The 27650-nt window shown below is 40.7% G+C and overlaps 2 protein-coding genes across 5 annotated transcripts in view; both read left to right on the top strand.

Moving 5' to 3' along the window:
• The window catches only part of dyrk4 (dual-specificity tyrosine-(Y)-phosphorylation regulated kinase 4), a 30954-nt gene extending 12863 nt beyond the window's left edge, over positions 1-18091 (top strand). Inside the window, exons 1-14 of one of the 4 annotated variants that reach the window (XM_078168107.1) lie at positions 3915-4126; positions 6901-6984; positions 8476-8628; positions 8874-9024; positions 9224-9387; positions 11564-11700; positions 12407-12547; positions 14092-14230; positions 14471-14552; positions 14666-14838; positions 14941-15001; positions 15161-15290; positions 15459-15595; positions 16252-18091. In XM_078168107.1, coding sequence (XP_078024233.1) covers positions 4103-4126; positions 6901-6984; positions 8476-8628; positions 8874-9024; positions 9224-9387; positions 11564-11700; positions 12407-12547; positions 14092-14230; positions 14471-14552; positions 14666-14838; positions 14941-15001; positions 15161-15290; positions 15459-15595; positions 16252-16514 — 1839 coding nt within the window. In that variant the 5' untranslated portion in view covers positions 3915-4102 and the 3' untranslated portion in view covers positions 16515-18091. Of the gene's footprint in view, positions 1-3914; positions 4127-6900; positions 6985-8475; positions 8629-8873; positions 9025-9223; positions 9388-11563; positions 11701-12406; positions 12548-14091; positions 14231-14470; positions 14553-14665; positions 14839-14940; positions 15002-15160; positions 15291-15458; positions 15596-16248 lie in introns of those variants that run through there. The other 3 variants (XM_033634013.2, XM_033634011.2, XM_033634010.2) reach the window with 3 other exon arrangements.
• A 1196-nt stretch (positions 18092-19287) lies between these two features.
• Positions 19288-25941, top strand: ndufa9a (NADH:ubiquinone oxidoreductase subunit A9a). Its single transcript, XM_033634351.2, has 11 exons — positions 19288-19398; positions 20475-20648; positions 21067-21164; positions 21497-21588; positions 21744-21885; positions 22043-22145; positions 23561-23631; positions 24138-24214; positions 25111-25206; positions 25493-25559; positions 25675-25941. Exons 1-11 carry the CDS (start codon positions 19344-19346, stop codon positions 25843-25845), a joined length of 1146 nt encoding a protein of 381 aa, XP_033490242.1. The 5' UTR covers positions 19288-19343; the 3' UTR covers positions 25846-25941.
• The last annotated feature ends 1709 nt before the right edge of the window (positions 25942-27650 follow it).

Here is a 27650-nt window from a genome sequence, read left to right as displayed (position 1 = left end):
GCGGGGGGTTAATGTCTCTGCTGATTTACAGACGTCTCTTTCACAGTGCAAGACTATGGGACAAAGTCTTAGCAGGCTCAATGGCATCACATGATGGACCTGGAAGTTGTAATTTCACAGTTTGACCACTATGTCAGATTGGCTATAAAGCCTGGCACTGTTCCTGTGGGCTGGGGGAAACAGCTACCGTGACTCTGTCCCACATTGAGTGCGGTTACATGATGGCTTCTCATTCAGATTGAAATAAATCTGAATGAAATCATTCGGAATTAAAGTCTTTCCAGGTAGTTTACATGGGAAATATTCATTCCGAATGAGGGTTTACACGGGAGATCAGATCAATAGCCTTTTAATCGCCTGTATTCGGGTCCGCGCAAGGTTTGGGGCAGGGGAGGTTTCTGATTGGATAGGGGGTGGGGCGGATGTTACGTGTTTATGTTTACCAGAAGAAAACACTGTAGTCCTTGCTCTGGATAACAAGATGCTTGACGACGCCATTCTTAAGGCCTTTTTCGGGCTTGATTGCTTATATTCTTGAAGCAGCAGTACGACAACAACCTTGTTCTGCTAATGCTTCGTCTGTTGAGGATGAGAAGGGAGGTAGAAGGTCGAAGAAGGGAGATAGAAGACCGTGCTGTGGCAAATGGAAACCGGTGAGTGCAACAAGTCCAACTGCTCTATCTCAGCCCGTTGCTATGCGCGCTATATACGTCATCGCGCGAGAAGGGCAAGGAAACGAGCACGCACAGAAAGACCGGAATGAACTTAAAGAGGAATGAGTGTATACAAGTGCGAGAAATTCTTTCATTTGGAATTAGAAATGGAATATTCCAGCCCCTTACATCGGATTGAATTTTCAATCGCATTGGCCTTTTTCCATTCCAAATTAGGTGTTTACAAGATCACTTTTAATAGGAATGAACTTTCATTCCGAATGAAAAGGGAATTAAACTGTCCATGTAAATGTACTCAGTATAATAGTAACTAGATACTGGACCTCAGATGGCACCTATTAAGTCAAATAGAATTGCTCGCCTGGTACATAGGCCAAATAAAGTTTATAGTTTTCGGGTTTACTTCTGCGATATGTAGCCCACTGAATTAGTGCAATAGTTTCTCCCTCTGGCCCGGCCTGTGAGTTTCTACTCAGCTTATACATCACAGATTTTTTTGCCTCAAGGAAAGTTTTACAAATACAAAACCTTCATGGATCAAAAATTCACAACAGAAAGAGACATAGTTGACCTTGTTTCCAGTTTGAGGTGTTCTTTCAATACTTTTACAGATGTCTCCTCTACAGTAGTGCTCTATGGGGAAAATGCTTTTGCTGCAATACCGTGACTGACCTGGAAAAACACTGGCAGCAAGGCTGAGCTGCATTCCTGGGGGCCTGGCTCAGTCCAAAGGGGAAAAAAAATCTAGCTAATTTTGTTATCATCATCATCATAAATTAGCCAGAAAACCAACGGACACACTGGGAAATTACTGATCCTGGCCAAGAAATATCCTCATAAAGCCTCAACTTATTGATTTTACACTCCAATTTCTGTACAGATTAAACAAACAAGATATAATGTGTTAATAGAGGCGATGTTAGTCAGATTTTGTTACTATTGGACAGAGCCAGGGTAACTGTATCTCCCTGTATCCAGTCTTTATGCTAAGCTTAACAGTATAGCTTCATATTTAGCATACAGTACAGACATAAGACTGATACTGTCATTTAACTCTAGACAAGAAAACAAATAACTGTATTTCACAAAATGACAAACTATTCATTTAAATTAAATATTTCTGTGGTTCTTCTTTCCTATTGTGCTGCAGTGTGGAGATAAAATTAGATGCAAAGTAATGCGTGATTCAGAGTTTTACAAACAAATATTCAGTCTGTTCTGTTCTGCTTCGGCTGTAATCTAGGTTGCAGCCCTTGTCGTTATTAATCAAGCCAGGTTTAAAGGAGCCTCTCATTTCTGAGAGTGTACCCAGTCGTCCTCTTGTTGTCCCTCTGTTTCCACATCCTCTTGAAGGGCCACTCCACCAGCAGGGGCCGATCCTGAAATCTGGCATCAGTTCTTGTTTGTTAGCAGCATCTTGCACATGTCTGCTCTAGTTTCAGTGATTTAAATTTGTGTTTTTATTGTGTGGTTAAATCTTAAGTGCAACAACTGATTAGGGAATAGGAGAATAGATTAGGAGAGTGGAATAGGGAGGGCAGGTAAAACTTCCTCGAAAGCTGTTCATCCTGTCCTGAGGCTGATTACTGAAGTGGCCACCGCTGTTGCATAACAGCTGTCATATAATCATATTCATCTCGTGTACTTGTTCTGGGCTCCTTATTGCATCGGGCAAGTTGTCTCCCTCAGTAGTGATTAGTCATTACAAAACAGTTGTTTACATCACAACAGCAGCACGGTGTTACTGCTGTAATGCTTGTTTCTCTTGTTGCAAGTGGGTTGAGAAGAGTCAACAACTCTCTGATGAAGTCTGAAGCCTGTCTGTCAACTCTGTTGTATGACTCATGAGATTATAGTGGTCAGTTTGTTTGTTTCTTTATTTGTTTTCTGACAGTGTAATATTTCAGAGGTGTCTTGGCAGAGATGATATCACATGCCCCTTCTGTCCTGCACTCTTCCTTTCATGGATGTTGGCTCTGCTGTGATTTTGGCCAGGACCCTCCACTGTATGAGAAGAGATTTAAATCTCAAGAGACCATCCTGGTTAAATAAGAGTTTCCTGCAGGCCCAGACTTCATTTGCAGTGGCCCATATCTGTGTTTTCTGACAAGGGAAGCTACCCTCACAGTGTCTGTTTCTGCATTTTTAAAATTAAAAGCCTCTGGAGGGTTTCAGCATTTAATTATTGTTGTCCACCTTTTAGCAAAAGAGGTCTAAAAGCAATATGTTCTGTGACACTGAGACATTTGAGAGCCCTGGTCTGTGACGATATCTGAATGGAGCTAGCAGTGAATAAGGGTGCATATTCTTCAAAAGCTTTCCATTTGGTTTAAGTATTTAACATTTGTTCTTATTTTCAGCCATTATGACTGTTGTGTTTTTTATATGTTAGAATACTTAACAAAGAAATCCACATTTGTGTGATAGATGTTTTTCCCCTTCAGAAACAGGTGGTGTAAAACCTAAAAACTACTCTGACCATGTTCTCTAATACAATAACTAAGGATTAATCACACATTTATTAATGTCAAATAGGCTGTGAACACATTTAAATAGATCTATGGTTCAAAATTTGGTACACACACTTACTCTGAGGGTCTAAATGTAAGGGTTAAACAACTAAAAATCAGTTAATCTGGTGATACAATGTTATTTGTTTCCAACGCAGCCTGGTTTCAAAGACATATTCTATGATTATACTCTGTTCTCCTGTGATATATTACAGCTTGCAGAGTTAAAGCACTTGAGATAATTGGCGTTCTGCTGGAAACGGGTCAAATTTGTTATTTGTTCATTTTAGAGAGGTTAGATTTTCAGGAGACTTGCACGCACTCCACGCTTTGACAGTGCCGAGGATCTCTGGTGCTCAGTTTGTGAGAGAGCACAGCGAGCTGTCTACATAACAGTACTGTAAAGTGAGTGTTGCCACGACATGCGTGCGTCGGTGTGAACCCTCTCTTTATGTACAGCGTCGGAGTTGGAGAGCGCATCAGTCACACAGCATGGTGTAGGTGGACGACAGCAAACGGATAAAAACAAATCTATATCGGGAAAGCCCCAGCTGTCAGCGGCAGAAACCTGAACAGGTGGCTCCCTCCGTGTCTTAGCAGCCATACGCGTCAAGGCGCAGAGACCCTCAGCAGCTTGTCTCCGTCGCTAATCTCCTCTCTGACGACAGCGCATGTAGTCTGTGCGCGTAAAACCAGGAGTACGGCAGGTTGGGGTCGGTGGATCTGATCAGTCATCGGGATTGTACTCATCAGTGCACAACAGCATCCGGTCCTCTTCACGAAGTTGTGGAAAGCGCGTTTCGGTTTTGAGGCTGGACTGACAGAGTTGGATACAATGACTCTTTCTTGGATTTTATAATCTCTCTAACTGTGTTTGGATTGTCAAGCAGCTGTAAAGACTGACACTGATAACACAGCATGTTGCCAGAAATTAATAACAAGGTGAGACACTTTGATTCATTAATGGCTGGTTTAAGTAGCCATTTCCCTTGTGACATTGATTTATGTTCATCATATGGTCAATTAGATTGTGGTTTTCCAATAACTGCAGGGCTGGTCTGCTTATCTAACCAGTGAGAGAGTTTTTATATTGTTATTAACATAACTCAACTCCCATAGCAACAATTTGCTTTTCCATGGAATCATAATTTCGTTTGCCCAGATACAGGGCTTCATTCCAGGCTAATTCCATTTTGGGACAAAACCCTCCACAGGTATCCTTTTACAGCGACAAACTAAAATAAAAGTCTACAATTTACTGCACATTCTCGATTTGTCTTTATCGATCCGTGCAGAGAATGTGAAGTTACTTTGGAATTCTGACCATTCCTCCTCTATCAGTTTTCCCACTTTAATGCTTATTCTGTAGTCCGCCCCCTTTCTCCTGACTGCGTGCCAAGTCATGATGAAAAATCTGATCCATTTCTATTTCAGTCGTTGTTTAGCCTACTTATATCAGTGTTTGTTGTGCTGACAGATTCTGTAAGTCTATATGCGTTCCGGTGTATTTTTCACACCTTACATGGAAAGTGTTGTAAATTTAACCCTCCTTGCTGTTTTGGGTTCCTCAAAGAATTTCAGATTTTTGTTTCTTTTTTTTTTTTACTGTTTTTAGCAACAAAAGTCATTAAATACAGGAATGTTTGCTTTGACAAATCGATTTGATCACATACATTGATCAGTGATCACCCTGCAGTCACATTTAACACCAGCAGGAAACAGCAACTGACTGTGCATGTCTGACAGGTGATAGCGTGAGTGGGCACAGCTTTACAGTTTGTTGATGTTTACCCTCAGTAACTCTTGGTTTTATTGCTTTGCTGACCTTCTGACCAACTGACCCCTGAGGACATAAAGCTGCTCTCACACCCCAGCTAGGAGGATCCTACCTCCAGCAAAGACCCTCAGTCACGCAGTCGGCTCTTGACTTCTTTTTCCTTGTCTTCACTTCCATTTATCTATTTATGTAACATCATATTGGCACATTAAGAGCAAATGTCCTCTTTCATGTGTTAGTGCCAAGTGTAAATAAACTGCAGAAAACTGTATCATACAATAAAATGTATCTGTGTTTTAAGTATTGTGTCATTGTACAAACGAATCTTAGGCACAGATACTGACAGTGAGAAATATTAACCCCTGCTGTCTTGGATCCTTAGAAAATCACCTTATTTAGCTAATATTTTAATAACAGAGGTTAGACATTCAGAAATATGTGCACCTGGCACTTGGGCATATGTTATGATGTCACTGGGTTTCCACTGGCTAAGTGCTCATTAGCCAGGCTTACAGCAGACCTTCATATGTGATGTTTCAGAAGCCACCCTGCCACAGTGACCTACATGGCTCCTGCTGTCACTCAGTGCTCCTGAGATTGTAACACGACCACATTATTGTATCATTATATCCTTCCTTGGCTATGTGCTGATGGCCCATCTAACTAAAGAGATATATCAACTTCTGTGTGAAGAGCAAAGCCAGTGAGTGTTTGCAAGATGTGTTTAATTCAGTGGCCAGTAAGACTCAGAAGTTAAGAGGATGCTGCAGTGACAGCTGAAGTTTTGCTTCTCAGGCAGAGGTTAAGTGTAAGATTATGATTCGGGAGCTTTTTCCTATCCAGCACCTGTGAACAACACCCCACCCAGCCTGTCTCACTCCCTCCCTCCCCGACTGCCGGGCTGGCAGAGTGAGTTTAGCACGTATTCCCAAATGGGGCTAAGCTTTATTTCACCCATATGGTGTTGGCCAACGCAGCTGCACGCTCACCCGCTGCTTAGTAAGGCACGTGTAAGCTGGCTTGGTGTCTGAGAAAATTGTGCCAAATTATTCCAAATGTGTGTGGTACTTTTTTTCTTTCTCAGTATATTCGGAACTCTAGCTTTATTACAACAGTTATCACTTCCCTTTAACACACTGAGGAAAGTGGATCTCCAGCTCGGAGGCACGTGTTCCCCACTGCCAGACACATGGATAAGCACATGTTCACACTCTCGCACAGACCAGCAGGTACACAGAGAATACTGGATTGCGAAAGGGTCGTTGTTGCTGGGTTTTTTGCAGAAGTAATCTATTTTAGGATCACAGTGCATTATTTTTGCCGGTCTCGCTGCAATCTCGCTCGGCTGCCCACGGGCTCTGTGTTTCTGCAGAGAATGGAGAATCCAGGCAGCACGAAGACAAGAAGCAATTTCATCATTAGCATTATTCATTATTATTTTATGACTGCTTTAATCCATCTCTTTTGGTGGAAACAAATAGGTGAAGATTTTGGGGGGGATGCAGAGGACATGCCCTCCTCAATATTTAAATCATGTGTATTTGTCCCCCCAATAAAAACATGACAGTAGTAGAGGGCTTTTTTGGACAAAATAAAAGACATTTACAATAAAATGATGCAGAAAAGTAACAAAATGGTGCATAAAAATTCACCAAAATGCAGGAAATTAAGTGTTTGATGCTCAAAATTTTCTAGTGGAGGACCCCCAGATCCCTCATTTTGTACCACCAATGTTGAAACGAAACCTATACCTTTATGTAAAGACATTCCCATATCTGACTTTGGAGTTGATGTGCATTGCGTTGTATGAAAACCATTGCAGTAGGAAAATACGCTCACACTCTAAAAATAGGGGAAAATGTCCATATGTGACCACAGCTTTCTTTTAGTTTCTCATTTTGCAAACACATTTTATGAATTGCTCTCATTCCTCCCACAGACATCACGACCAGAGGCCTTCCCTCACCCTCACAGACTCCCAGCAGAAGGCAGCCGTCTTGGAACAAACCGACCCTGCTCACAGGTCAGCAGCACCCCCCTTTGTAAAATCCAGAACATGTCTCAACAATGCCATCTTTCCCCGTTTACTTGAGGTGTACGTGAATTATTTTATCAACACCTAAAAACATTGCTCCTGTATATTGACATTTATTTACTCCTTAGACACATATGTATGTGGCTGCACACATCTGTTTGCACACATGTGGTTATGTGATGTAACGCATCACAGATTTCCATTGATACAAGTGCAGTTTATTTAAGCAGCATGCCCCCCGGTTACGTGCAGGCACGTAACTGTGTTTACTTCCTTTGCCTGTTGTGGCAGGTGCTCGCAACTATATTTAGCCCTATCTCTATGCGTCATAACCAAGTTGGCAGATCCTGCAGCAGCTCTTAACACGTGAAATGAAAATATCATAACTATCTACTGTATGGATGGGAATGCTTTTTCTTCCCTGGATTGCTGTAAATTATTAATATGAAAGAATTCATTATGTTGCTAATACAGCACATTGCTGAAGGCATGATAGCATGCAGAATGTGAGAGCTGCTCTGTTTTGAATTTTCCTACCTGAAATTTGACTTGATTTGCAGCTTAAAAAGGGGGAAAAAAACGTGGTTTAAATATATTCTACCATGCCCCAATTGACACAGATACACATTTGCAGGATATTTCATTTTTTTCCCAGAGAACTTGGCATAGGACAGAGGTCTAATTTTGCCCATCACTGCCAGGGCCGAGCCTTGCGAGGCTGTGACACATGTAATCGTGCTCTCAGAGCAAGCAGCGTGGCAGCCAGTGAAAAGCAGGTTGCTGCTCCTCACCTCCCCCACAGAGCCATCACGGACAGACTCTGTCAGGACCCAGCCTCACAGGCTTTGTCCCCATTTCACTCTCAACCTGATCAGTAATTCCAGCCGCTACCCGCTGGGGGTCCTGGTCACCTGAACCTCCGCAGACGGAATGCATGTGAAAGGGATGTAGATCGTTAGCTGAGAACACGAAGCAAAACCGACAAGCTGCAGCCCGACGCAGACGCACACTCATGAAAAAATGAAAGGGGCTGTAACAAGCTTGTAGCTACAGTGTAAAAAGAATAATGCATTTCGACTTCACACTTGCTGACCCACTCTGTCTGGATGCTATTGTTGTGTGTGTGAATGTGCTGTTCAGTATTTGTTATTCTGTTGTATTGAATCTCACAGCGGGTTAGTCCCTACAGAAAAGATCTTAAAAGCCTTCTAGCCGTGGAAGTTGGCCAATTTCTTTGTTGGTTTTCCTGAATATTCTCACTTTTTGCCAATTAAACTGCAGTCCGCCTCCATCAAGTCACACTGTTATAAAGTTTTGTTTTTCAGAGTTTGAAAAACCTGACTGAAAGAGCTTGTTGACTCCTTCATCTCGTCCTATATATTTTTGTCTCTGTTAAGTTTCTTTGCATATTGATGTTTCTATTAATGTGCATTTCCGTTATTCAAGGCTGTCAAATTAAAGCACCCCTCTGATTTACAGAAGTTTGGCCCTGGTGTAGGGACCCTGCCTCAGCTTGAGCCACCAGTGGTCCAGGTGGTGGTCAGCAATGCCAAAAACCAACACCAGCAATCAGACAACATCCTGCCCCAGATTGCCAACAAAGGGGGCCAAAACAACTATCAGACACACCAGGTGAGGCTATCATACACCAGCAGGCTCTAATGGTTTTGCATTATAAAACCTCACGATGTTTCTGATGGGTAGAAAAGGATTTTAGAATCAATATTTCTCTTCAACGGGTTACATAACTCAAACATGAAAAACAACATAGTCGTGTCAGGGAAAACATTATGAGGGTCACACTGTAGTTGCTCAGTCTTTTCTTTGCTCATAATAACAAAGGGACTCTATGTTCTCTGTCTGTGTTTGTTGTACAGGATGAGAGGCCGAAGCCCACCCAGCAGTTCAGCATGCGGTTCGGGGCAGCAATGGATAAAGTGTCTGTCTCCCGTAACAGCAAGATTTTCAGCAACAAGCTGGAGAAAGAGAGGGCATATGAGGGTCAAAGGTTACCCATGTCCCCCATAGGTATGTTAGCATGGAGAAGAATACAATATAATATCTTTTGGGGGTGTTCCAACACAAACATGTAACTAAGTAACAAATTTGATGCAGTAAAAATAGCATGCTGGCATCTAAGTCGATTCACAATCCTCTGCTCTTGGCAGAGGTGTAATCAATATGATAGTGAGTCATCCCACCCTCCTCCTCTCACTTCCTGTTGCAGAGGCACTGAAGAACTTCAAGGAGCGGCTGACGGAGTTTGAGCAGGAGGAAATCATGGACTACGCAGAGATCTGGTTCCTGGGTCTGGGCTCTCAGAAGATCGAGGGTTCCCAAGGCGCACCGCAGAACTCTGGATATGATGACGAGCACGGGAGCTACGTGAGGGTAAGATGGGTGGTCCGTCACAATGACCATTAAGTCTTCCTTGTCACTTAAGCCAAGTGCATTCACAATGTTTGTGGTTGAAACTTGAGCCTGACACACAAACTTTGAAACAAACATCATGAAAAAAGATACATACAAGCATCTGCACTAAAATAGTTGTTTTGCAACTTCCAAGTCTTACATGTCAACATTCTCAGATTACTTGAAAGCTCCAACAAGTTTCCTAAACAGCTGCTGAGGTCAGCTTTGAAAAAGAAAAGACGACTAAATATACACTATGATGAATTTTACGCTGTATCTGTAACAAATCTGTAGTAACTTGGTTTTCATGAAATGCCACCAAGAAAGGGAACTGACACAATAGCTACCAGAATTAAATCTGAAACATAGGGTATAAATCATTACGTGGTCAGCAGTGTTGTCAATAATAAACTTTTTTATAGTTCTTTGAAAGGCCCCTTGATTATTTGGAGCATCTGTCAGCCCCATTTAAAAGCACATCCACATGCATGCAATTGTATACAGATGTGAGATCAAAATAATTTAAAGCCTGGGTCTTCAACAGGGGGTCCGTGACCCCTAGGAGGTCCTCAGGGTTACTGCAGGGGGTCTGCCAAATTATTGTTTGATAATTCAACTTCTGTTTTGTGATGTTTATTTTTTCCCCAAATTAAAATACATTTCAACATCAATCCAACATATTATTAGCAAATAAAAATTGTCTTAGTCATAAAAAAGCTCAGTAGCACAGTATGCGACATTAATGACAGGCTAACTGTTACCAATGAATCCTTGGGCAAACGTGTTAGCCAGCTAATGCTAACTCGCTGGGCGGCATTAACTACACTAGTGAAATTAGCTGTATTATTATTCCAATTGTACAACATTCTTGTGGGCCACAATGGATCGTTTCATAGCTTCAGCAAGAGATTCTGAAACACCGTCCACCTCAGAAACCACAAAAGTGCCAAAAGTGCAGAGGATGAGAATAATGCACCTCGCCATGCTACAGCTGCTGCTGACCTAGCAGCTAAAGGCAAACACAAATGAGAAAACACCCAAAAATATTCAAAGAAATATCTCAAGTGCAACTCAGTTTTGTACGATATATCTAGAAGGAGGTTCCTGCTCTGTCTCTGTTTGAGCCAAGGGGCCTGAGAACTTTAAAACACCCCTGATTCAAAGGAAGACGAACTGAAACTGTGAAGACACGTTAATTATCATTTCACAGCCTCACGCACGCACACACGCAGGCTCTTAAACTGTCTAAACTGAACTGTACATGACCAGATGCCTTCATATGACCTTAATCCCGCAGCTGCAGACACGAGCCCGCCAGTCTGTTGGTCTGACTTCATTGTTTAATACTGTACACAATAAACTGAACTGAGGTCATCAAACCCTGTGACAGCAGGCTGAACTGTCTCATATAAATCAGGTGACTGACAGGCAGTTATGTGTTAGACAATGTGTAATGACTGAGCCGTTTTAGCCTGAGTGACTGACCATTGTTTGGACTCTTGTGTCTCTATTGAGGCTCGTCTCGCTGTCACAGGCTCGGACTGACAGTTACAGCAAAGCCATAGCACAGTTTATACTGTAGCACGCAGCAGAGCAGTGTGAGCAACTGTATCGTCACTGACTAAATAACACGTGTATCATTAACAGTAGCTATTATAGATTAAAAGTCTTTAAATTACAATGAATTATTCATATAGTTTTTTGTTTTTTTTTAATTTTATATACTTTATTAATCCCCGAGGGGAAATTCAATTTTTTCACTCTGTTGTCAATTACACACAGGTCCAAACACACACATGCACAAACTGGACCTATACATGCACTAAGTGGAGAGATGTCAGAGTGGGCTGCCCATGACAGGCGCTCCGAGCGGTTGGGGGGTTCAGTGCCTTGCTCAGGGGCACCTCGGCAGTGCCCAGGAGGTGAACTGGCACCTCTCCAGCTACCAGTCCATGCTCCATATTTTGGTCCGGACGGGGACTTGAACAGGCGACCCTCCGGTTCCCAACCCAAGTCCCTATGGACTGAGCTACTGCCGCCCCCAAGTTTATTTTGCTGTTAGTGATTGCTGTATGATTATTTCATTTAAAGTATACACTGCATAATAGTGAAGACTGCTCAAATATTCACAGTGCTCTTCCTCTTGCTTTTCCAGGTGCTGCATGACCACATTGGCTACCGCTTTGAGGTGCTTGAAGTGATCGGGAAAGGCTCCTTTGGGCAGGTCCTGAAATGTCTGGACCACAAAAACAATGAACTCGTAGCCATTAAGATGATACGCAATAAGAAAAGGTACGAGTACACACAAATTTCATTCTCATTTATTAAATTTCCTTTGATTGAACCTATAAAATACATTCTGTAGTATTTTAACATTTAAATTACACTTCACTAAACACTTGTAATAACTTATTTGTCACATTCAAAGAGTCCGTTTTTGGCATTCGTTTGAGATCTTGTACCTCGTTGTGCGGTTTTCCCACATGCCTGCACCGTGATCACTTTACATTTTAAGGTGTCTGCCAAATCATCAAGATCCTGATTTAGCATGATAGAAGCTGGCACCCTGTGGTGTTATCTTCCCTGCACTTCTTCAGCGAGGCTCACAGTGGCAGCGACTGCCCAAGTCTTGTAGGTTGGATGCAGGAGCCATTGCGTCTTACCACAGCTTCAGTAATGCAGAAAACAAATTGTATTAGCCGATCTTATCTCTGTAGAGGGAGAGGATTGTGATTAGTTGACATAAAGAAATATCCTGGGATTTTAGAGATGGATGTACTGGGAGACACCTCTATCAAAGACAGTCGACAGCAGAAATGTTCATATATTAAAATATCAAAAGATTCCAAAGCGTCTTAGAATATATAACTATTTTGACATGTCAGAACCCAGAACCTGAATACATACATTTATTTAATTTGGCTCCGCAGTACCTAGAGATTGTTGTTAATATCTTTGAATTTCAGTTGTCTAACACCTCCTGTAAATTTGTCTGTAGGTTCCACCACCAAGCTCTGGTTGAGCTGAAGATCCTGGATGTAATAAAGAGGAAAGACAAAGACAACCTCCACAACGTCATCCACATGAAGGAGTACTTTTACTTCCGAAATCACCTCTGCATCTCCTTTGAGCTTCTCGGGTTAGTGCTGTCACTGGTATTCTACATGCATGCATGCAAGCAAGCAGGCCGGCATGTTCAGAACTCAGTCTCATAAAGACATTCCTGAATAATTGATCCGTTAATCAAAGGTATTAAGGTTAGCCACCTTTTCCCAGGTACAACAGCAGGATTAGATCACTGCACCATCTTATCAAAGGCAATTCTCACTTGCCTCTGTCCACTAATTCTAACACTCCGTGACCGCAGTCAACCACGAGTCAAGTGATCACCTGTGTATCTTACGCCATCTGTGTTTCGGCGTGGATCGCAACTGATATCTATTTGAAGGGAGATAGTTTTGTGTATCACTCAGGCTGAATGACCTTTAGAGGACGTCTTGGACTGCCACCTTGTCTAACATTACTGTCACCGAATCCTTTAGTTAAGGCCTTGATTAGGGCCCTATCTCTTACCCCTTCTTGCTTCATGGTGTAAAGGCTCCAGTTACACAGTCTAAAGAAGTTTATGCTTATTACGTGTTGCAAGAAATAGCAGGAGGACGCATTCTGTGTCTCTGTCTCCCTCTGAATGTAAGCACAATCATAGATTATTTACGTACATGCTTGACAGTCAGTGGATGTTTTATTTAGAGTAATGTAAAGTATAGAGTGACATCAGACTTAGCCGCCTTCTTTTTTGAGTGTGTTTATTTGAGGAAGTTCTTCATGTGGGGCATCTTTTAATAAGTGATCTGTATTAAGCTCGCTCTGCTATGTCAAATGGTGCCCCTAGAAATTTTTTATAGGCCTGGCCAGATGGGTCCATTGAAAATTCTAAGGGTGGCTCACTAAAAGCAAAATCACAACTGAATGGCAATTCATTGTTCTTCAAATAGGCTTGTCGTCCTTTACTTAAAAAGCAAATGGCGTTATTTTGACGTAATGCACGGATTGTAAGGAAGTATTTAGTGGGAACAAGCCTACTCAAGTTTAAAAACATGCTGTGATGTTGCGTGTGTAACCCACCGCAATAGATTTAAAAGTAGCTGATAGCAGTTAGCAGCTAACTCAAAGAAGAAGAACAGTGGTTGAAAATGTCCACAAATTGGGAAAACAATGAGGTCCAGGAGCTCCTTACCCTCTGAGCAGAGGACCAGATCATCCCGCATATAGCAGGGATAGTAAATGATTTTCATTGCCACGTTACGCCATTGTTACTGTTTATGAAGCGCTGCTGACACACATATTTTTTGTTACATGCCTGTCACGTCTCTTTGGATTTCACCACTCCAGCATGCTGTCTAAAATCACACACTTGAGCGGCATGATACCACCGTCGTGGTTCTGTGTAAAAATGCAAAGTCAGAATAAAGAAGGGACTTCGTAGCGGCCCTGTAGTGCAGTCTCCTTGTAAAAAGGGCTGAGGTACCTGTGGCGTCCCTTGGCCACCTCTTGGGGTGCCCCTGGCCATCTAGTGAAAAAAGTACATAGACAATTCTAAAAGTATTGTAAAGAGGAAAAAAGGGAAATTGATCCAACAGCACTGTGAACTAACCATGCATCCTGTTTTGTTTCTTTCATCAGGGTGAACTTGTACGAGCTCATCAAAAAAAACAACTTCCAGGGCTTCAGTCTCGCTCTCATCCGTCGCTTCACCCATGCTCTTCTCAGGTGCCTGCAGATGCTGCACAGGGAGAAGATAATCCACTGTGACCTCAAACCGGTACTGACTTCATAGTTTCTTTAATACCTGAGCTTATTGTTGTGATAGAGAAAATAAAAATAGTCACCAAACTTGGTATGGAACGCACCTTTGCACTGAATCACTGTTGATAATGGTACTGCACAAAAAGTCCCCAGAACAATAGTGTGACTGTTGCTCCATCTTGTGGAGCAGTACAAAATTGCAGTAGCATTATATAAAAGCCAAGTGTCTAAATGTTTTTGCTTCTACTGTGAACAGGAGAACATCCTTCTGTCTCAGAGAGGGCCAGGGAACATCAAGGTGGTTGACTTTGGATCAAGCTGCTATGAACAACAAAGGGGTAAGAGCATAAAACTCAACTGAGGGAATATGCAGGACTTGTTTTTACCATGTTAGTTCACATCTCTATCTCAGGAACATATCCCTCACAGTCTCTTCTGTCTTTTCGATTAGTGTACACCTACATCCAGAGTCGCTTCTACCGCTCTCCAGAGGTCATCCTGGGTCACCCCTACAGCATGGCCATTGACATGTGGAGTCTGGGTTGCATCCTTGCTGAACTCTACACAGGCTATCCTCTCTTCCCAGGAGAGAGTGAGGTGGAGCAGATAGCCTGCATAATGGAGGTATGACAGGGAAACATGACAAATGTAAATACATAACAGTTTTGCGACGTGGTTGTTACCTTGCGTCAGTGTGTTAAGGTGTCCCAATATTTTGACTTACAGGTTCTTGGGATGCCTCCGAATGATTTTGTTCAGTCGGCATCGAGGAAGAGGTTGTTCTTTGGTGAGAATTTATCTTCAGTTTCAGATCTTCTTTATATTATATATTATTTATATATATTTAAAATGTTACACAGCAAACAGTGTAAGATTACTAGTACTTTGCAGAATTTGCTCTGTGCAGAAATAATACATGAGTACTTTGTTTGATAATTGTTTGCAGACTCAAAAGGAAACCCCAGGAACATTACTAATAGCAAGGGGAAGAAGAGGAGACCAAACTCCAAGGAGTTGTCTGCCGCGTTGAAAACAAATGACCCTTTGTTCTTAGACTTCATCAAACGCTGCCTCACGTAAGTTAACTTTAAATATCTGCTTTACTTGTCTACAAAAACAGACTTTTTTTATCTGTAATGGGCTGCAAAAAAAACTTTGTGACTTTTTCACTAAGAATGCTTCAGTGACACTATAATCAAGTAGCAACTTACAAAATTAAATGATTTTTCTGTGCGTGTTTTCAGGTGGGATCCGACCAAACGTATGACTCCAGATGAGGGGTTACAGCATGAGTGGATCCTGGAGGGAAATTTCAACAAAGTGCGTCCAAGAACAAGGCCGTCAGTGAAGAAGACCTCAGACAGTTCGACCAGCAAGCCCGGTAAGAGTGCAGCCCATCTCAGCATCCATACATCATGCGATATCCATCATGTAGCTGAAAGCATTCAATTGCATAAAATGCCATCAGACACCACAGGCGTTTAGTAAAGCCATAATTTTGTTGGCATCCAAGCACGCTGTACTGCCAGTTCCAGAAATACACTGAACTCAGCGTCAACACACCACAGACTGTATGGGTTGTAGCTGCTGAGGTAGTGGGCCAATCAAGTCGCATTAAATTGAAGAACACTTGTGGTGATTGGCTGCAAGCAAAATTCTACAAATAGTCATTTTTAATAGACCTGGATACAAAAAGGATCAAATGCATGTATCATTTGATTGGAAAAGGTTATGATACTACTTGGTACTAGGTTATTTTGGTCATTACCTTTAATGAGTACCAATACCCAGCCCTACGTACGATAATACCCACATTTACAGAGCATTTTAACGTGTACATAAACACAACAAAAATCTAAAGCAGAGCAAAGACTTGCCTGACATCTATAACACTGGTACGGTTCAGGTTGAGCAGGTACATGCTGCTCACACTCACCAACTATTAGCTGATGCCATAGCAGCAGACATACCAGCAGGGTTGTTTTGTGTTCACCTTGAGCTAACATTTAATGTTCTTTTGTTTCCATGGCACAGCAGAGAAGGTCAGCTCAGAGAGCAGCACCAATGACAAGCAGAAGAGAGACGGTTCAGCAACAGGAACAAAGATGGCCCCTGCCGAGCGTCTGCGACCCATCGGGGCCTCAGCAGAGGAGGAGGTGTGTGAGAATGAGGGCAAGCTCTCCACGGAAACCAAGCAGCAAGAAGGAGGTGGGGAGAGGCCCGTTCACATCATCATCAAACCTCAGGAGGAAGTGGGCACAGAGGGAAAAGATAGCCAGTGTTTGCCCCCTATCATGTAACAGGCAAAGGGAATTGTGCTGCTGCGCTCATGACAGGTGGGAACTGATGTGTCCCACTCCCCACCTGAGAGTGACTGAGATGGTGAAGTGGAAGTAGATGGACAGCTGAGAGAAAGTTGCAACTGTTTGGCACTGCACACACAGAAAATTTAAAGATCCTTCATGTCATGTGTCTACATGACGTCACAAAACATGTCAGAGAAGTCTGAGTTTCAAGTTGGAAATCAGCTCAAGTGGAAACCAGTTCCCACATGCTGTGAACAAGATATATATTTGTATGGAGGGGACACGATGATCATCAGCAGAGACGGACATCTTCTATTTATTGATTTAAGTAAACAGTCATAGTGTATTTTTTTTGTTCTGTGGAACTTTGAGTTTGTATGACAGTGAAGTCAATCAACCAGTTGTACTTTTTTTTTATAAAGGAGTCAAGATGCAGTTGCAGGCACTTTGTTTAAATGTGTCATAACTTAGACACCAAGATGTCTGCCACCTAACAGTGCACATGTTGGATTTAGTTCAAATGGTCAAAGCCCTAATTCATAGTAAAGCAACAACTTTCTGCTATCTCCTGTATTATTTATTAAACCCAATCTTTGCTGGACATCGAGATCTTTAACAAACAGACTTGAACACAACACTTCTCAGTTTCCATGTTAAAAAAACAAAGTAGGTGACTTTAAAAGGTGCATGAGTGTAACACTGATCAAATCTTTATTCTTCTTTCTTTTAGTCATTTTAGCTTTACTTTCATAATGGTAAGATGTTTTAAGAATTGTGTGCAATAAAGGCTGAGCCAAAAAATGTTTTTTTTAATCATGTTAACAAAGAAATAATCGTCAGACACTTTCTAATGGTAGAATGCAGTTGATGAAATTGAGATTTCACTTATTTATTATGTTTGATCTTATGTTTCATATTTGTTTAACACTTTAATTGAACAATCATAAAATATGTATTTGTAACAGACTTTATTGTATATATTTCTGCTGTAATTTCCTTTGTATGTGTAATACAGAACATATTTTGAGAAAATATTTCAGATATTTGTTGAGGGTTTAGACAAGGTTTTACTTGTTGTGTTGTTACTGTATGAAGATATTTTGTATGTCTGTGTTATTCAGAACATTTTTTTTATATTAGAAACAGAAAGACAATCCTGTTATTGATAGTTTGTGCCTTGCAGTATTAGACATCTTGCACTTTACTATTGTGTGTGTACACCTCGATTAGAAACCGTTGGATTCTTACCTGTCAAACAGACAAGGGTTCAGACTACCCTGCCAGGATCCCCTTTTATTTAATAAAATTATGTTGTGTCTCATGTTACAGAATATAATGAAACAATTGTTTCATTTTTAACCACATTTTTACAATTGATTTGTGTCTTTAGTCGCCAACAGAGTTCTAATTTAAATTTAATACAGACCCATGCCCTCACTATCTGTTAGCAAAGCAACAAGGGATCCAGAGAGGGTGGATTGTAGCTGAAATAAGAAGAGTTATGGTATAGTTATATACATTTTTATGTCTTTTTGTCTTTTATGATGAAATAAAAGGTTGTTTCAAAGAGCATATTGTTTCATATGTCAACATTTTTATCCTAACTTATGTTTCTGTGATGTAACTTGAAATGATGCAGAGGGATCTCTGGCACATTGTTCAAATCTAAATCAGACCATAGCCGACATAGCTGTCATTTGTAAATGTAAAGTGTAGTAATAGTTTTCACAGCCCGGTAAATACAACATTTATTTGTAAATTAGAATTGTAAAATCCATCTCTATTATTTCTGTTTAATTGCAGTTTTCACCTTGCTCTCTATAATTAGAGATGTGTAAGCAGAGTGCCACAAAAAGGGATATATATGTGTGCCACTTACAGATCACAAACATTAACATGAGGCTGTAACATCCATGTGCTGCACAGTGCTGCCACCTGCTGCTGTGTGTAGGAACAGGTGGGGGCTTGTACTTTCTTTACTTTGAGTTGAAATAGCTTTTAAATAATAATTATTACATCTATTAATTATTAATTATTTTGGTATCACACTCCAGATTCCTCAGTTTGGGGTCAGTCATAAACTAAGAGATGGGACTATAGGAAGCAGAGATAGGCTAAATGTCATTTAACTGCCTATTCTTGGACAAAGACTAGCCTGTCTGATGTGATGCTATGACCTGTCCCCATCACAATGACTGACATTAAGCCATTCATGCTGGAAAATGCCAGAAAAGGTGAATTGGATATAAAATGCGGAGAAATATCTTACATGCATCAGCAATGTGGCAAACCATGAGTCATTTAAAATCAATTTTATAAAGCTAGTGTTTATTAATAATGGTGCATAACACGTTTCACACTAATAAATAATTGTGAGTCAATGCTTATTAATTATTTATATAAAGGGCTTGGTACAGTATGCCTAGTATCAAAACAGACAGTGTCATACATTATACAAACACATGTCAAATTATGACGTCATTATTTTATGACAAAATTGCTCAATGACCACAAAATAATAAAGCTAAGTTGGATATGTCTCCGCCATGAAAAACTACTGTGATCTCAAAAACTCAATCTCACATGTCCTCTCAGGCCTTCCATATAATAATGTTGTCTCAGACAATTTCATGTAGAAATATTTTTCATCGTCAAACCTGACGTTTGTTACTAAGACTTGTGTCTGTATGTTGACAAACAAACATTCTGCACACATTTTATGTTGTTGCTCTTCTCTGTGAGTTTTATTTTTGTCTACAGTGCACGCAATGCTACAGCGCAGTGTACGTATTTTGGCCCACACGATATGCCGTAGCCGGAAAGATGGCGACCGTAGCGGTGGTTAGCCGTCCTGTGAGTGTCCTTCCAAAGATTACAAGTGAGTAATATTCAAACAGTTGGCATTTTATAATTACATTAACGTCTTCGAGTATAATGCTGTGGTTTCAGATCTATACGCATATTTCATCGTAACTCAGGCTCACCGTTTGAGCATATACTCGGCTCCAGTGACCTTGCTAACAGGCTCGGCTAGCCACCTGCTAGCAAAGGCTTTAGCTAGCTGTTAGCTCACAGTTGGTCCTTTGAATAATTCTAATGTTATTAGACACATATAACTTATAACAACCCGCACTTTTTGTGCGTGAATAAATGAATAATAGTGGGTGTAGTCAGGCTGAGCGTTAGCCATTATCCTACCAGTGAGCTACCTTGACGTGACGTCTCTTACAGTGGCACAAAACACTTGTTTTTGCAAACGAGGTTACATTAACGCCACTGTAGGTTGTTATTCTCGCAATATATCAACAGCTGCAGATGTCTGACACTGATCTGTGTTTCTACAGTAACTATTCTGACAATAATATGCACCTGCACAGTGACATCAAGCTAGCGTTAGTTCCTGCCTGCTATATGGTTCACATAAACTGACTCTCTTTAGGTATTCATCCACTCACAAAGTCTGAGGTTCCTGCTAACAATTTCATTATTCGTTAGGATGCATGCAGCCTTTTTAGATGCCTTCTTTTGCATGTTGTGTTGATTTTCATCCGGTTAGTGCATACAGTAATTTCCCATTTCTTCATCTCAAGTCCAGCCCTAGTCTGCAGTGTGTAAGAAAATAAATAGTGGCATATAATACCAACATTTAGATGCTCAGTGTCACATTGTCAGCATTAATAATTTTTAGTTATTGAGAACTTTTTATTCAGCTGTGGTCATTTTTAAGGCAGTTGTTTGTGGTGATGCTTGTGTGTTATTCTGAAAGGTATTTCTAATATCAGTCAACTCTATTTATATCAACAAGGTTAAATCACAATATGCACCAGTAACACCTCTTAGTATAATGCTGTACAATTTAAGAGCACTGCAAACCTCTGTAAAAATGTTTTAGCATGTGGTAATCTTACAAGTAATGTGGATCAAACACTGCTTGTGTTCCTCTCCTCTCAACAGGTAGCTGCTCCCCTGCTGTACTGTCAGCCTCCTCGGTCACCACAGTCCAGCAGAGGAAGCTGCACCATGCTGTCATCCCCAAAGGGAAAGGAGGACGCTCCTCCTCCAGTGGAATAGCGGCAACGGTGTTTGGTGCCACAGGCTTTCTGGGCCGATACGTAGTCAACAGGCTGGGTGAGTTACAGATATTGTGTAAATACTGATGTGCAGTGATATGCTTATTGCACACTAATATTTCCTTTATTTTATTTTAAATGGTTGTCAGTATCACAGCAGAGATTATGGAACCTGCTTGCCACAAAATTATGTGAAACTAAATTCCTACATATGTTGGATAAGTCAAGTGGCAGTAGTGAGGTTGTCATACGGCGCTTTCTCCAACTCACTTTGACTTACATTCAGTTAATTATGGGATATACGGATCCAATTGTATTTGAGAGCAGTTTGCTCAAGGAGAATCTGAAAAGCCTGTTTCAGCCACGACAGTAACTGATGTAGAAGGCAGTCTCCAGAAAAGGGTGGTGAAGATTGTGGTTTTGAATCTCAGTGGTTGACGTGAGCTACATAATCATTATGTTTATGTTTACTGCAGGTCGGATTGGTTCTCAGATTGTACTCCCTCACCGCTGTGACCAGTATGACGTCATGTACTTTAGACCCATGGGCGATCTTGGACAAATCCTTTTCATGGTAAGATGCGTACATATGGACAAACAGGCATCTTGTAGAAATGTTGTAGCGCTCATGAATAATGGGTGGCTTGATTATTGCAAAAGTCATAATCACGATTAGTTTGGTAAATACTGGGATCATGATTAGTTAACACAATTACTCACTGACTTTGGAAACATTTTTTATCTATTGAATTTTTAAAAAAAACACAACGAATTTTTACAGTGGATTTTCTTGGAAAAAAAAAGTTTTAAAAAAGCTTAATAGATAATATTTTTTTTAAAAAATATGAAAATGCAATAATATGAAATATATGAAAATGCAGATGTGTCTGGCCTATCTTGTTGCAGGAGTGGGATGCCAGGAACAAGGAATCCATCAAACGGGCTTTGGAGCACTCTAATGTTGTCATCAACCTAGTGGGCAGAGAGTGGGAGACGAAGTATGTGAAGACTGGAAAAATGATTTTTTTATATGATGTTGTTCACATAAAATAAAGCTTTGATTTGGCGTTAAGATGAGGTATAGATGAATATTGGAGGACATTGCTGAACGGGTGTGCAAAGTGTATAATATTTCTTTTCTTTTGGTGTAAAGGAACTATCACTTCGAGGATGTCTTCGTGTCCATCCCTCAGCAGATTGCCAGGGCAGCCAGAGAGGCTGGCATCACAAAATTTGTCCACATGTCTCACCTCAACGCCGACATACGTAGCCCGTCCAAATACCTGAGGAACAAGGTAACGACGGCTGTTTCTCCACATACTGCACATGTCTTCTACTCAGTCAAACTAGTGTAACTGTGTTTCTGTTGTACAGTGTACACGCCTTTAAGCCAGTGAAGGTTAACTTGTATGAATGTAGTTGATCATTGTGTATAATGTTCTTTTGTTATAGGCTGTAGGAGAGACAGCAGTGAGAGATGAGTTTCCTGAAGCCATCATCATGAAGCCCTCTGAGATCTTTGGGAGGGAGGACAGATTCTTCAACTATTATGCAAGTAAGACAGCTGTTTGTGTCAGTGACTATTTTTTCATGCACAAAATACTTTTTGCCCTGATTCCGCAAAAAATGAAAATGAATATTTGATAGGGATGTCCCAGTCACATTTTTTTTCTTGCATCTGATCCGATACCGAGTCCTTTATTTTGAAACAGGGTCCGATCCGATACTTTGCAAAGCGTTAAGAAAGAATAAAAAGAATGCATCCAAGTTGTCCCATAAGGTTTGTTTTTTATTTAAATAGTATCCAAAAAGCTTATTGGTGGTTCAGCAGCACAAAATGTAAACAAATTCAATATTTTCTTCTTGTCTTCAGCAAACAAAAGGCCTATATCTTTATACATTGGAAAGCGGAGGCAACAATGAACAACATAGATAAAAAAACCTGGCCGTTTTTGTTGTTTTGATTCCTCCGATCTTTTATTACCAATTCCGATTTTGTAAAAATAATGTGATCGGAGCTGATACAGGATCGGGACATCCCTAATGTTTGATTAGTATTCCTGTTGACATGCAGCAGTGTATACTCTGATTAATGTGCCCAAACATGTCTTTTATCACATCAAAATATGTTACAGTGAAACAGCTGGAACGGCTCCTGCCATTTTGCTTCTTTGTGTCAAAATATTTTTTTTTATTAATCTGGTGGCCCACACAGCCTCCCTCTTTCATTCCTTCAGCCACCTTCTTGAAAAGTTCACTGCGGCGATATTTGTGCATATCAAAAAACTTGTTGATACTCAAGTCTCTCATTATGTTTAAAAGTAGGATTGTTTCTCCTTCCAACTAGAAATGTGGAGTTTTCTTCTGGGCATGCATCTGTACCCCACAGCCTTGCAAACTGTTGGCTCATTGGTTTTTGTAAAACGTGTCCATGACAACACATAGAGCTGACTGTAAACAGGCAAGAGGCCATGTGTGTGTGGTAAAAATCCCATTTTAGACGCATGTTTCTAATGCACTGTATACATGTCCAAAAATGCTCCTGAAGCCTGAGTAATATTGGCATATCCCACATCTTAATGGGAAAATGACTTATATATTGACTATTGTCATATTCGCATATTCGAAAGAACATTCGTTATGCAAATGTAGTCAGTGAAAGAGACTGTGAAAGCAGTCGCAGTCAGTAATCCACCAGCCAACTCTAAATGACAGGAATGTGACACATTAGGTTATGTTTGTGAATGTTGCTCGACTCTTTTTGGTGCTCTGTCACAGACACTCCAGTTTTACTTTTGCCGAATATAAAAGGCAATGTTGCCTCTACATCAAATTCTACAGGCACAAGTGGAGCTATTGCTATAGTTTTGACTGCTTCAGTGTTCAGCAATGTTGAAAATGTTCCCCTTGGTACTAACAGAGAGCCAGCTATCCGGTGAATATTTAATGCGGGGCTTTAATCCTTTTCAGACATGCGCTGGTTTGGCAACGCTGTTCCACTCATATCCCTGGGGAAGAAGACTGTGAAGCAGCCTGTTTATGTAAGTTTGTTGAAAGGAAGCAGCTATTTTTAACGTGTTCACTTGTATTCAATCTAAACTTCCAGAAATAATGTTTGTGTGTGGCTTGTAATTACATTCTGTCACCGAGTGAGATTATTTACAATGAAGCCATTCTGCTGATTCTGTGTTAGTGGCCCAACTGAAGGTTGTGCTGGCATTTGACAACGGGATTGTTGTGAGATGTTTCTTGGATTTGTGCCTGCAGAATAGTCCTGTTGCCAATCCTAAAACTTGTTTGCTGACATCAGAGTCATACTTCAATTTTGTGTCACCAGTCAAATGACTAGCTATAAGCGTTCTTACAGCAGATAATGTCCAATCACAGTGTACTTTTAAACAAATTGTCTGATTAACTTGGGTTTCCAATATTTTCCATTTTTACACTTGTCACATTTTGTCTAAAGGAAATAATACACATTGAAAATCCTACTCGCTGAGTGTGCTTATGAAATGAGCCCAACTAAACCATCTCTTTCCTCCCTCAGGTGGTGGATGTGGCCAAGGCCATCATCAATGCCGTCAGGGACCCTGATGCTAATGGAAAGACATATGCATTAGTTGGGTAGGTGATCAGCATCCAGATCATTTGTTTGAAAATCTGTGCCAAGGAGTCCAGCTGAAATACTGAATTGTTAATACCAGTGATAATGTAAAGCACAAATACTGTGTTGTCTTTAATTTATAGCAGATCAATCAGCCATAATTTGTACTGAGCAAGAAAGTGTTCTGATGAAGTCATGGGTGCGATTTAAAGACAGGGATGACTTTAAGTAAAAGTTAGAGACCTTGGACCTCATTCACCAACCTTTAGTAAGAAGAATTTTATTCTTAAAACCCAGGAAGGTTCTGATATTCACCAGCATTTACTTATCTTACACATTTTTAGCATCCCATGCATTGGTTTGTTTCATGAAATATCCACTCCTGACACTAGTAGATATGACAGCTCATTAGCCTGGTGTTCTTTCTGCAGAGGCACCTCCACTTAAACAGAAGTCCAGTATTCCACCCTCTTTAGAATTCTCGTTTCTCTAAACTTTACTTCTCCAGTCTCCCTGTGTTCACACGGCCCTGCAGTCTCATGTCCTTCTATGGGGATTTGCAGGCGTTTACCTATGCTAATTAGGATCAACCGACATGCACTGTCACTTACAAGGACAATGGGATTCATTATGTTAAGAACACAGGTGCCAACAATTCCGCCGCTCAAGAACACATCGTGAATCTGTCTGACTTTTCTTAAGAAGAAGAACAAATTTAAGGAAGATATTGGTGAATGAGGCCCCTTGTTTGCATGCAGTGCCTGCACAGAAGTAGTCTGTTAAAGACAGGAAGCCTTGTGTCAATACATGTTGGTCTGTGGTTCATGTTCTGTCTTTGTATCACATGTGAGCACACATCCACATGATGAGGACTCTGCTTCATAAACTGTTTTTGTCCTGTTTTCTTGTTGTCTAGTCCCAACCGTTACCTCCTTCATGACCTGGTAGAGTACATCTACGCTGTGGCGCACAGACCTTTCGTGCCCTACCCCATGCCCCGCCCGCTCTATCAGTAAGTGCTTTACATGTCTGGGTTTTTTTTAACTTTTTTTTTTTTTTTGTTACAGAAACAAGGTATGTTTTATGTAAGTTACTCAAACAATCAAACACACCAAACCCAACCAATTTACTGGTGAGCGTGTGTGCTAACAGTACCCCGACAGTTTATGAATAGTATACCTTTAATTGCATGTGTGCAATAGTATTAATGCATGATGAAAACCTCTACATGGATCTCTTGTGTGCAGTTGTTCTATACCATTGTAAAATAATGTCTTCATTTCTGTTTTTCTCATCAGCCTTGCTGCTCGGTTTTTCACAATGAACCCATTTGACCCCTGGACCAGCCCAGACAAAGTCGACAGGGTAAGACACCCAAGACTGTTGGTGTAACTTAAAACTTGAGGTTTTGAAAATTGTCCCACCACCTGTGGAGCCTCATTAGCTAACACTAAATCTATACTGTGCTTTTCTTTTCCAGTTTCACGAAACAGACATGAAGTACCCAGGACTTCCTGGTCTGGAAGACCTCGGTATCACTCCTACCACTGTAGAACAAAAGGCAATCGAGATCCTGCGTCGCCATCGTGGATTCCGTTACCTTGAAGCCGACTTGGATGAGGCAAAGCCAGCCAAGACCGTCAACTATTAAACTACAAATGGCACCAGGGAAGCCAGGGGATGTTAATACCTCTGATTGTTTGGTCTTTAATTATATTCTGTACATAAATAAAAAAATATCCTCTAAGTGTTGAGTGTTGTTCTTATTTGTGCCATGTTGTTTTCATTAGATATGATTTTAACCTTACAGAGCTGATACAGAGAGTCCTTTTACATCTTTCTAACTTATCCCTCCTCGCCTCTTCTCCTCTTCTCCTCTCCTGTGACATGGAAATGGTTCCCTCTCTGCCATCATAGAGAAGCTTCCAATCCGTTAAATGCACTTGAGGAGAGAGGAGGCCTGTGGAGAAGCTTTGAATGAGGAAACCCAGGTGTATCCTACACAGAAGTGGCATGACTATGGCACTCCCCAAGGGTTACAGAGAGATTTTATTGGGGTTATGTGACTTATATGTGCATTCACTCACAGTGCTTACTTTGAAGTGTCATGTATAGTGATCTACAGATAATTAAATCAGGAGACACGTTTTTATGATAAAAGAATATTTATTAATGTGAACAAATGAATAAGAATGTGGAAAGTCTTTGGCGATTAGACCCCGTAGAGATGGTTTGATTTAAGGAGGGTGAAGAATCCATAGTTGAATAGGGAACCCAGACACTGGTGGTGGTAGAAGTGGTGAAGATGAGATGAGAGGAAGATGGAGAAGTGCCGATGATCTGGATGAGTAGAGGAAGGAGTCTTTGAGAGCTTGCCCTGGACTCTGGATACGATGGCTGGAGGTGACCAGGGTGGAGTAGGGTGCGAAGATTCTGCCTAAAATTATGGCTGACAGTAGCACAAGAAAGAGCAGATATAAAAAATTGCAGTGGCATCCCGATTGGCTGAGAGATGGCAAAGTGTGATAACAGTAACAGGGAAGTCAGGTAATTTGGAACATGAGGTAAAACGGGACAACTAAGGTCATACATCTGTGGCTCTAGCCAGTCACCAAACATGTTAACTAACATTGTTAATATAAATGTGCTTTACATGAAACAATCATTTTTATTGGTCAGAGATAAGTAGTATGAGAGCAAAGATTCATAAATCCACTGGTCCCAGCACTTGGAGGAAAGACGTTGCATGTTGGTAGTAAGAGTGCTGCAGCTGAAGCAATAAGTGTATATCAACAAAATTGGTTATAGCATGTTGCATTTTGTTAATTGTTTGACTCATAATGAAAATATTTTCACAATACACTTTATTTTTTATGGGAAGGGGATTTGGGTGAGTAGGTAATGTATTAAATCATTTTTCTGAAGTGAAACCAGCATGTTTTTAGGCTACCTGGTGACATAAAATCATGGCTTATGCTATTGTGCACCACCCTGTTATACTACAAACATTTATAGTAATTTTTGTCACTTAAAAAATAATAAAGATGATGCAGTGAGTCCATATAAGCCACAATAGTCCAGAATCAGCCATAACTGTTATACACATACGCCCATTGTAAACAATATGGCGCCAAGGAAACATGCGACAAAAGAACAGGGACAGCATGGAAGGAAAGTTGGATGATCTTTATTGATGAAGCGCAAAAGGTTACATTTTTGATTTAATGAATCAATAACTGAACTGATAAATGGATTTGACTATTTAAAAACAAATAAACAAGACCTGAACATGTCATCAGAGCGAGGCTGGGGTTCTTGCTGTGTCTGAAGGTTCAAAGTTTCTAAATTATTTTTACTTGGCAACATATTTTTGTCATAGAAATATAGCAAAGAACCATAAAACGGTATAAAAGTGACTCAAGGTTATATTCACCCGTAATACTAATCAGTTCTGTT

This window comes from Epinephelus lanceolatus, chromosome 5 (genome assembly GCF_041903045.1).
Source record: "Epinephelus lanceolatus isolate andai-2023 chromosome 5, ASM4190304v1, whole genome shotgun sequence".
Classification (NCBI taxonomy): domain Eukaryota; kingdom Metazoa; phylum Chordata; class Actinopteri; order Perciformes; family Serranidae; genus Epinephelus; species Epinephelus lanceolatus.
This window is presented reverse-complemented; position numbering and strand designations above follow the sequence as displayed.